At 35.2% G+C, this 12,110-nt stretch overlaps 1 protein-coding gene across 1 annotated transcript; it reads right to left on the bottom strand.

Moving 5' to 3' along the window:
• Positions 1-4,537: 4,537 nt before the first annotated feature.
• On the bottom strand, positions 4,538-9,448 carry LOC126834561 (homeobox protein mab-5-like). The gene is made up of 4 exons (XM_050566583.1): positions 9,370-9,448; positions 8,791-9,018; positions 6,264-6,521; positions 4,538-4,953 (listed from the first exon to the last, which is right to left on the bottom strand). The coding sequence occupies exons 1-4, from the start codon at positions 9,419-9,421 to the stop codon at positions 4,607-4,609; spliced, it is 885 nt and encodes a 294-aa protein (XP_050422540.1). The 5' UTR covers positions 9,422-9,448; the 3' UTR covers positions 4,538-4,606.
• Between the last annotated feature and the right edge of the window lie 2,662 nt (positions 9,449-12,110).

Genomic DNA, 12,110 nt, shown 5'->3' with positions numbered 1-12,110 from the left:
GAAGACATTTTGTTTCGACGCGACAAACCGTCACTCAAACGTCAATCTCAACAGCACAAGACGTATATACATACACTTGTGTGTGTGTGTGTGTGTGTTCCTCTATTGTGTACATATATAATACAATATTATACTATACGATATTATGGGCCCACGTGTGCGCATCGATGTAGTCGTTGACGAGCGGAGACGATTCCGAAGAGGCAACCCGATGCGCGAACAGATATTTATTAAAACTTTCTCATACGAACTGTCAGCGTAAGACTTCTGCTGCGAACCCGCACACCTCCCCCCTTCCGTAACGCCCCCTTTGAAAGTCGACGGCGCAAACACTTCAACACTCTCTACAATATGTGATCCCGGGCAGTCCGCCATCACCATACCGCACCCGGTTCGGCGGCTCTTTGCGAGAAATGTGTCGAATTCCGATGGAAACTACGATAGTAAGTAAAAAAAAAAAAATATATATATATATATATATGAAATAAAGGACAACAATCCCCGTAAACCGGCTAAACTTTGAAAACGTACCTACCTACCATAGATTTCCCAATCAAATGTTTATAATAATTACATTAATGGCGATAACACGTTTGACGGTATATTTGTGTGTCATAGATTGGCGTGTACGCACTTTTCATGACTTTGTGAATTTTATTCCGCACAATATGGCAGTGGGAGTGGCCGACTCGAACGTTATAATATATTATGGAAAATAAAAGCTTTTAGCGTTTTTCCATTTAGACACAACCGTCGAGAAAAGTCTTAAAAACGTTTAAATCGGAATTTGTATTCATGCTAAACCGAGTCGTTAAGCAGAGACGGTGTTTATAATTTTGCAGTGTTGACATTATAACTGCGCTCTACCAAAAGCTGACGCATTTTCAATTTTTTTTTTTCGTTATTAACTACTACCAATATATTATGCCTATATTACATTATGTTCTACACTTTAAGCGGGGTTGTCGCACAGGGAATAAGTACATTTTTTTTTTCTGTGTGTTTAATTTGTAACTCTCCGTTTCCCAAGACGTTCACAGCTGTAGTACGTATATTAAATAGCAGTACAATCCACTAAGAGCTGCCGCTTCCTTGTTCCGCTCGCGAGTCCAAAGGAGATAAGCGACACGAGATAAGGCGCTCGCTCGCCGTTCGGATGTGGCCTGTATTATTGTACATTGTTGCGGTTAAAGGCTAATGCGAACAGTGCTCGAGAAACAGCAAGAGAGAGAGAGAGAGAGAGATGTAATCTGATGAGCCTCGCGCTAATTAAAGCGCGACAACGGCGTTTTCAGAGGGTTTAGAGTGTGTTTGTGTAAACTGTAAACGTTATGTCATCGGTGTGCGGTATACACACACACACACACACATACACAAAAGACCTTGACGAGGCAAGGGAGGTAAAGCGGAGAGGGCCAAATGTTGTGTATAATCCAGTCTGAAACGGAACCTACTCTGGTTTCCACGGCCGGGGTGGTGGACGCACAAGGGCAGGATATTAATTTAAACGGACCGCGTAATGATCGTGTGCGGTCGTATAATAAAATATATATATATATATATATATATATATATATATATATATATGGAAGACTGTTGCGGTGGACGTGGTCGAAGAGAGGGGAAGAGACGAGATGATTGGAAATGGCGAGGGGGGACTGGATGTGCAAACTCTCGATCGCCATCGCACAATAGATCTGTGCGAACAGCTTTGCTATTAAGTCCAAAAACGATAATGGGTATCTGTGTAATAATACATGGATACGCGGAGTATGTAGCTTCAATGGGGGGAGGGGGGGACAGTGGAAAACGACGAGTTCACGTTATTGTTGTACATATATATATATATATATATATAATATGCAGACTGTCGATAACAAAGGGGTTTTATTTACCGGTTTAGTTACCTTTAAGGCCCAAATCTCCTTTCGCGCAGTACAAAATTCGAATGCGGAGACGCCATTCGACGAGTGAGGGGTAAAAAAAAAATTGGTTCATTTTTTATTTAAAATTTCTTATTAAACCCAGTGAGATATTGAGTGGTTCACGATAAGTTGATCACCATGTATAAAAAATACACATTCAAAAATAGTTGACAAATGTTTTTAAAAGGGTTCAAATATGTAGTACGACTGTCAACGACACACATTTTTTGACAACAAAATTTCCAATTTGAAAAAGTGATTTTCTGGTTTTCCTCTGTAACCTTATTTTACTCAAAAATAATTATCCTATAGACAATCATAAAGGACAATGTCGTTTTCACTAAATTATTATAATTATAATAAGTAATTAATACTAAAATGTAGCAAATTACTTTTCCCAGTAATTGTATGTACAAAATTCAATGTTTTGAAAAATGTATGATTATTATAGTTTTACAATTAAACATTACTTCAAAAAAAATTATTTATTTTAACACAACAAAATATTTAAAAAAATTTAGTCATTATCAAATTATTCTTTAAGTACAATATTCAAAACGCAGAAAATACAAAAAAGTTGTAAGTATTATTAAAAATATAATAAGTTGATTTAATTGGCGAGTGATCAATCGTACCTATACTATATTATATAGTAACTAATAATGACTAACGAGAGTAATATACAAATAATTCAATGCAAAACAGTTCATTTGTTTTTATGCGAGTTTTAGTATTTTAAAACAATATATTAACTTATTTGTACTTTATAAATAATATAAATGAGTAGAATTTTAAATTTCAATAAAATTAAGTTTCAACGTTATGTTTTTATGTGACTCTACATTGCTCATAAAATATATGATAATAGACAATGAACATTACGGAAATCAATCGGTGTAAGCTGAACTTGTAAATAAATATAACACTAGACATAATTTTTGTTTTTAATTGATTGTACCTTATTGACCCGCTATTTGTAGGCATTGATTTCGAACAAGTTTAATATATTCAACAAATAAATTACAAGAAAACAAAATTCCACCGAGAGTCTTATACATTTATATATATATATTATATATTATTTTTAGCTGTTTTTTTTTATTTTTTTGCCTTTCGTCGACGAATGTCAGCGACGACGGTGGCGCATTAATCAAACCGAGAGGGTAACAATAATAGACAGACAAAGTTTCCTATTAAAATGTCAACGGAACTCGCTGGCGGTCAGACGGAGAAAAGCGGTGGAAACGCAAGAGGGTACAATATCATTAAGGCAGCAGGAGGAACAATTTTTCATGGCACTATACTTTTGCAACCATTGATATTCAAATCGAATGTTTAGGGAAAACTTCTCAGCGTTGGGCATATACGCGAACAAACACCAGTCGTTTCACTTTTTCATAATTTTTTTTTTTTTTAAGTTAGACAATATTGGCAAAAGATGTTGCTTGTTTTACTGTTAAACCGACCAGCACAAGGATAATAAAACGGGATGGATTATCGACCAGTCAAACTTGATAAATCTAATTAAAAAAAAAAAAATTAATTTTTACAATTTGTAAATAATTATTGTTAAGTACCTCGTAATAATATGTCAATCTATACAAAATAATAGTGTCATAGTTATCGCTCATATACACTATACTATAATAATATGTCGGTGGGTTGGTATTTAATAAAATCAAAACTATGTATAATAACATTCGGTATGAATTCTCAGTTTATATAATAAAAAAAAATTAACTTTATATACAAGTAAATATTAAAAATATTGTCTAGTAAAACAATTAATAATACTGGTTATCAAAACGTAACAAACAATTAAAACATTAATATTGACTTTTATATATACTTTATACATCACTTGCCATCGAAATACGATATATAATATTAGTCTTTGAATATAAAAAAAAAAAGTATTATTATTTTTAATGTAAATACTCAAAATAATTGGTATACCGAACGGAAAAGTCAAATAACACTTAAATAAGCATTGTGGGTGGGAGCTATCAGAGAGTATAGTTGTAACAATAAAAATATTATAAAATAAGTACTATTTTTTTTTTAAAGTCGATAAAAAAAATTAATACAAAATTATTGTCGATTCACAAAAGTATCGTACAATAGTTTTGTATAGATATTATTAACGTTTATGATTTTTTTTAATTTTTTTTTTTTTTACTTCTTTTAAAGATAGACTAGGCTTTGTTTTGTTTAGTGATTATAGCCTAAGTATAATAGTAATAATGGAAATAATTATAGTAATAATAAAAGTTATTTTAATATGTACAGACTTCAGTAAAATAAAAGTAAAAAAAAAAAAAAAAGTCATCAGATTGGCCAAAAGTATTGCCGCGACAACACGCGGGTGTACCCGGTGGAGTACATAATAATAATAATAATAATAATAACATAAAATAGTACAATGATAATATAAAAAAAATCAAAAACATCAAAGGAGATAATTTTTTAAAATATTTTTAAAAAAAAAAACACCTAACCTACTGCTTGACGAGGCCGATGCGGCGAGCTTCCGGCGTGACGGACTGGGCGGTATTGTTTGACCGCGGTGGTCACGACGGAAGCTCGTCGCATCGGCTGCGGTGGCAATCACAAAAAGCGGTGGGGTTTTTTTTTTTTTTTTTTTGAAAAAATGGGCCTGCTGGAGACATGCCGGGCGCCGATCACAGATTCGCGTCGTCGGCGTGCGAGTACCATTGCATCTGGCCGTTCATCACGGCCTGTTCGTACGACGGCGGCGGCAGCGTGGACGGACACGCGTTGCTGTACATGTCGGCGACGGGCGGATAGGAGTAATGGTGCAGCGTGGTGGACGGGCCCTGCGGTTGCGGCTCGATCAGCTGGATGGGCGGCGACGGCGTCGAGAACGAACTGGTCGGACTGTACCGGTTCATCTTGGGCGTCGCTGCATCGCTGTACGGGCCGCCGCCGCCGCCGCCGTAGCCCACGGAACCGAGCCCGGTAGGCGCCCCGGACACTGAGCTACTGCCGCTGGTCGACTCCACTTGACCTGTATGACAAAAAAAAAAATATATTATTAATACATTTTTGACACTTAAACATAATACATTTGATAAAACCCAAAGAAATATATGATAAATTAAAACTTGACGAGGATGATCACACTTGGCCATTTAAAATAATAATTATTATTATTATGTTTTTATTTTTGCATAACTATTTATGGGTATTTGTATTATTATTATTGTACACAAATCTTATATACTAAGTACTCTAGCAGTATGCTGTGCCGTCCCTGGCAACCAATGTATATTAGGCAGCCCGCTTGTTTTTTATTTAAAGTAAAGTTGCGATGTATACTTATAAATGTCCGGACTCTCGACAAAAATCAAATAACGTTGGTAAAAAAAAATTATATAAAATATTATAGTCGTGACCGAGAAGAATAACGCGTCATTTTATTATTTATTACATTATTATTATTACAAAAAATTATTATGGCAGTTTTTTAACTATTTTAATTTAGGATGTTACATTTAATATGGGACACATATACATTAAAAAATATTAAATATTAACAATGATCACAATAAGTGAACATGAACAAGTTCCATAGTTTTAATCAAGTCATTCAGTTTTTTTGTTTTATCCTCGAACTGAACGTTGAAATAAAAAAGTTTTATTCAAATAATTTATAGATAGTGACGATATTATTATTTGATGGTATATTATTGTAATAATAGTATTATCATTATAATACTGTTTTTTTGGTGGTCAGATAATTTGTTATTTCCTCTTTTGCATGTGATCAGGGCTTCGACTGAATAACGGGGTTGGGATTCAGCTTAACGTTATTTGTACAACGTTGCATGCTACGTATAATAAATAATATGAATTTTAAATTTATGAATTTAAAAAAATAAAACAAATACCCTCGCCGTTGTACGTCATACCAACATAAAAAAATATCTCGATAGCAACATTACAATATTCTAATAATATGTACCGTCAATGCGGTCAACCGATTTCGAGAAAAAAACCTTGTTGTTGTCTTAATGGACGTTCGAATTTGATAACAGCGTGACACACAACGGCAATATTTTTATTATTGGAAACACTATAGCAGAAACACAATAATAATATTATGTCGACCGGCCGATCGGATAGGAAGACCCAGTGTAAACGATTTTCCACTGCTGATAAGGACGACGTTCTCAGGATTGGGCGAGTCGTTGCCCTCGTTGGCTTTCGGGATAGAGATAATAATATAGTAAGGTATTTTTCGAGCCGGCTAGTGAATTTTGTATTCAACAAGACGTATAGCATGGCAAGTATACCTGTCACGAACGCGGTACTCACCCGAATCTCTTTTTGATTTTTTCTCCTTCATGCGCCTGTTTTGGAACCATATTTTGATTTGTCTCTCGGTCAGTCTCAACGTCCTCGCCAAATCTATCCTCCTCGCCCGGTTCAGATACTGATTGTTCGTGAACGACTCCTCCAGGTGCATCAACTGCTCGCTGGAGTACGCGGTCCTCTGGCGTTTCTGTTTTTCTCTCCTCCGGACGCCCGCCTGCGTGCACTGGGGCTGCGGCAAAGGAGCTGTGTTCCTGATATCTGATACACACAAAAGCACAACTCGATAATAATTCCTACTTGACCACAAGACTACGCCCTATGCTACAATAGACCACATGCCTAGTGTAAACGTACTACCGGTATTTGTGGTATCTGTGATCAATAACGTTTGCCGCCCATCAGCGAGTACAAAGTACAAACGCACATGGGATAGTGCGTTTTATGAGATCGATCAGTGGCGAAACTAAATGGCAAGGTGTTAACTTATTCCCCTAATTAGTTGTTTGGATGTATCATTCGAAAAAAAATCGCCAAACTGTCGAACTTAACAAGTCTAACCGGTTGATTTTTAAAAATAATATTTCGCCTTAACAAAGTTTACATTGAAGAAATGAACGACTGATAGTATAACACAGATTACATTTGTTTCGAGTTGTGCAACTCGAGTGCAAGACCGATCATAGCTTCCACTGAACATATGTAAGATACACTGTATGCAAGTGAACAACTGCGTTGGAGACATTTTACAAAATACCAAAAATATATTTCGAATATTTTTTAAACTAAAATAATAAACAACAAAAATGTAGGTATATATTACTTTTAACATTTCAGACTTAAAAAACAAATTTCACATCACAAACCTGAGGCTAATGCGAAAATCGTTTTAAAACCATTTTAGGACATGTTTTAAGTATCTATAGATATTAAATAAAATATAAAAATAAAATGGCTAGTAAATGTTTAAAAAAAAAATTTTTTAGTTAATTTTAAATTAGGTTTCTCGTATACATTTATTACTTTTTTTTTCTCAATTTATTTTTGTACTAGATGAATTAACGACACTGTTGGGTGGACAGTGGACATTGATCATTGATCATTCAACCGTTCAACAACAACAAGAAGTATAGACTATCGAGTACATTGGAATCCGAAAAACTGAAGTTCAAACAAAAAATTCTCAATATCTAACTATATTAATTAGTGTACAAATTATAGCGAAAGTATAACCGTCGTCGACCGTTGCCCCAAACTATTATCATATTAATATGTATCTAGGTATAAAAACCGTAAACATTTTACGGTCAACTGGTTTCTCGGGGCAAATATTTTAAATCGCTGAATATATCGTAATTAAACAAAGTTTCCCCAGCCATTTTGTAAAACAATTTTTTTTATAAATACTGTGAAAGGTTTTTTAAAGTTGAGTTATATTTTTGTTATGGTTTTATATTGGGTGGATTATATATGTACATACAATTTGGATACATGAATATAGTGTAAGTGTTATAATCAATTTTTTTAAGTTTTATTTAGTTTAACATAAAATACTTATGGTCGTTAGCACTAACTATACTTAATATAAATTTCAAGTAGAGTGTAACCTATATATACAGTATTGTTGAACTACCCTTAAATGTCAATCATAGGTGATGCACACGGTTGTTTATTTAATTATGGGGGGGGGGGGGGTTACAAGCGATTAAAGTAATTTTGTCGAACTTACGCCCTCGGCAGATGGTTGTGAAACTGAATATTATGTTTTATGCAAACTGATAAAGTGATAACGTTATCAGTTAACACGCGACTCATCACAACAGCGAAACACCAACGGTACACTTACGGCGGGTAACCGTTAATAATAATAATAATAATATGTTAATAAGACAAAACAAAATGTACAAAAATATATCAATAAATTATATTGTACCGATTAGATTGGTGAAAGTATAAATATTTTTATAGCATTGGAATTTGGTTTCGTGTAGCCGTTTCGGAGGCGAATAAACGATAACGCGATCTAGGAAACACTTGACCGGCTTCCAGCGCGGCCGTCCGCGATAATAATTACTCAAATGTAATACTGATATGATATTGTATTATTTTCGTAAGCTAAATAACGAGACTTAATTAGATTGTAACAACAACGACCGAGATAATATTATTATGCTAGAAATCCCGTTTTGTCGGACTCGAGTCGACGGCAGAGATGGGCGAAAAATATCAAAGAATCGATTATTCATAAAATTAACACATATCATCATTGTTTTTATTATGTTAGTGAATGTATCAAGATTGGATGGTATGTTCTTATATGCATTTTGAAAACCTCCAACGGGCGTGCAACCGATGCCGTTAGCAACTCAAGATGAGATTTGCCGTCAATTTTATGTATAAAAAAAAAATAGATAATACTGTAATTATTGCGAAACGCTCAAACTCACAAATATTCAGACGCACTTGACCAGTGTGAATTTTCGACTTGATTTTTTAAAAAATTGTAATTTACTTTATTTTTGGACTTTACCTGTATAGGGCGGCAACGGGGCGTAGGTCTGCGCGTAGTAAGGGTCGAACGTGTTGCCGCAGTAGCTGTTGTAGCTGGACACCACGTTGTCGTAGTCGTTGAGGTGGGCGGTCATGGTCTGTTGTTGATACGTTGTGGACGGCGGTAAGTCAGAAAGCGTACTGCTGGACACGGACACGGGCGCCGTGGTCGGGGTCGGCGGATTGGCCGAGGTCGGTTCTAAGTTTGCTGCAACGACATAGGTAATTGATATTATAACGTCATGTCGAAAAACGGATTTAAATTTAGCCGGTAAACGGCCGACAAAAGATAAGCGACTGTACACACACACACACACGACCGTAGCCAGCCGGTTCGGACGATAAACCCGCTACGTACAAATGATATTACTACACAATAATAATAATACAATACAGTTGTATAGATATAGGTGTAATAATATTATGCTATCGGTGCGACCGCGGTGTTGCCGTCGAATGAAAAAAAAAAAAAAAGACTAAAAAATTAGTATTTTAATAAAAAAAACGACCCGTTACCGTCAGCATCGTCGCGATACAGCGGGCTGGGCACGGTACTTACCGGGTTGACCGCGGTCCAAGTCCAACAGGGTGCCGAAGTTCATGCCGTCCATGGATTCGAACGAAACCGAATGCGGTGTTACAATAACATGTATAATAATATAATAATAATAATAATATAATATACTATACTATATAGAGGTATATAAGGCGCCGTTTAACACTCTACACGTCTGGATGTCCGTTCGCCGGTCGGGTCTCTCGGTGACTACAACAGCAGCTACTGTGGTGGTCGGCGATATTATATTCGATTATTATTATTATTATTATTATTATTTTTGTTGTTATTATCGTGTCCACTCCGCGAGGACACGCGCCCAATAATATTCATAATAACGTACACATAATTACCGGGTGGAAGGGGCCGCAGGGCACACCGCGCTCAGGTATAATAATGCCGTGGACAAGGAACACCCATTAATTGTTTCCACCAGCATAACATAGCTCCGGGTCACGTGGTTTACGCTTCTTCTTTTTTTTTTGGAAACCACCGCGGTGGGAGTATCATCCGCCGTCGCGGGTCTCGCCTATACCTTCCCCCCTCAGATGGGCTGCCTTCGCGGGGAGGTTTACTCGGCGCTCGGAAAGCTTGTCTCCCCGACTCCGGCGGGGTACGTTCAGGTGTAACCCCCGGTGAGTGCAGTCGCACAGGGTCGACATGATTATAAGTCCGTCCGATCGGGACTGACGCATGAAAAAGAAAGAAAGAAAGAAAAAAAACACATTGTCAGAAGAAAACAAAAAAAAAAACCGTATCGGACACCCGTCTGGACTCGTGTAACACGGTAGCATCGGTGTAAATGGTAATCTAACGTCATTAGCGATCGACCTTGTCGTTTGCCGTGTAAAATACACGACGTTATTAAAATGTACGCGATGCCCAATGAGTCAAGAGCGCGGGTCAGTGTTGAGTCGCTATGCCTACACCGGGGGAAAACGTATTATTATACGTTATCACACGAACGGCGTGCGTTAATAGGAGAGGAAAAACAAATCCAACATTTTATGGGAAAACGCTCACTTGACGCGCGCACTAGGCCGGCTGTATACATTGACAATATAATAATATGTCACCCTGTGTGTGTGTGTGTGTATCTTTAGGCCTGATCAAGGCCGCCTAAACTACAATATTTTACATTAGCTACTATACGCACGAGCAGTCGGTAATAGTTTGTGTGACGATATTGTAGATTTTCGTGACACGCTTAGAATAGTTTAGGAGATCCAGCCGCGGGTTTCGCCGTTAATTGTTTTTAGAGAACACCGTCCATAAAAAGGTTACGGTGGTGAAAAGATATTATTCCATTTTCCGAATTATTGTTAATAATATAATTAATATCAAAATTTGTGCTTATACGCAAAACACTTTTTAAGCAAAAATATGCTATTATAAGTTATGGAATATGTAGTTTTATGAAAATAAATTACTGTCTAACAACAAATAAAGTTAACATTTTGAAACGTTTCGTCTGTTTATATTAATTTTCGAACACTTAGATTTTTTAAAATCATTTTTAAAACATATTTTAGTTAATAGTTGAGGTCGGGTTGTTAGAATATTTCAAATAATTTTTTTTCCAACTGCTTTCTATTTGAATTTTTAACCAGTTAGTAAAAACCCGGTGTTTTTTTAAAACTAATTTGTATTACTCATAATATGCTCGCTGAATAAATGCTCTAATATGTGTACTCGGACTACAGCCGTGGAAGTCTACAAGTATGATAAATTATTTATAATCATACAGCATAACAATTATGTTATTCGATTAATATAAGTACACACATTTTTCAGATGCTGTGGGTTCGATTACTTTAGACTTTATCCTATTAATTCTTCTAAGAAGCCCTACATACGTTTTAGATAATAATAAAATATTTATTATTGTATGTTCTCGGTCTTAGGTTTATCTCCGGACGATGCGTCTAAACATATTTTTTTTTTTAAATGCATTGTCATTTTCATTTACATTAGCTAAAGTTATATTAGTCACTGGGTTTCGGAAGACGATTAATTTTTCCCCTTTGTACGTTTCTATTGCGTACAGCAATCATTACATTACATATTATCAGTCCGTCGTGAATGTTATAATAATACTACTGCAACTTATATACAATGAAACATGTAGTTCGTTCTAAATCTCAAAACATATACTTGTATAGTAATTAATATCGAGTTATATTTGCCAAAGGGTTGGTCAGGTTAATGATCTCTTACTTTTTATGGGCCGGTACAAATCAAAAACTAACTTTTGCTTATATTTTCGTTTAATAACATTTTTAGTACAGAAAAAAATCGAATTTAAGTTTTTTTTTTAATTTTTAACATACTTGGAACTTTTTTTAAAATTATTAGGTGTACAATAATTTAGGACAATTTTCAAGGGGTTATAAATGATTACCAAAAACAAACTATAATATTTAGTACGTTGTACGCCATAGCATTTCTCATACAAATTAAAAATTATAAAACTGAAAAAAAAAAAATATATATATATTAAAAAAGAGTGAACTAATATTTTTCTTTTAAGATTTGGTAGAAAAAATCATTTATGCATAATTTGTACGTATATTTAGTAATAAGGAAATATTACTGAAGCGTATTTTGTGTCATTAATGTTTGAGTTCGTGTAAAAACATGATGTAAACATTTTCCCATGAAATTTTCGAAATATTCATTGTCGACTCTATGTTTGTACGGGGTGAGGCAAAGAAAAACAAATGTATTTTTACTTACAGTTATTG

The sequence above is a fragment of the Adelges cooleyi genome, unplaced genomic scaffold, assembly GCF_023614345.1.
Source record: "Adelges cooleyi isolate 19-005CV unplaced genomic scaffold, UGA_ACOO_1.1 ACOO_flye_CR_arks_rails_tigmint_CR_PRNA_21, whole genome shotgun sequence".
NCBI classification, from domain to species: domain Eukaryota; kingdom Metazoa; phylum Arthropoda; class Insecta; order Hemiptera; family Adelgidae; genus Adelges; species Adelges cooleyi.
This window is presented reverse-complemented; position numbering and strand designations above follow the sequence as displayed.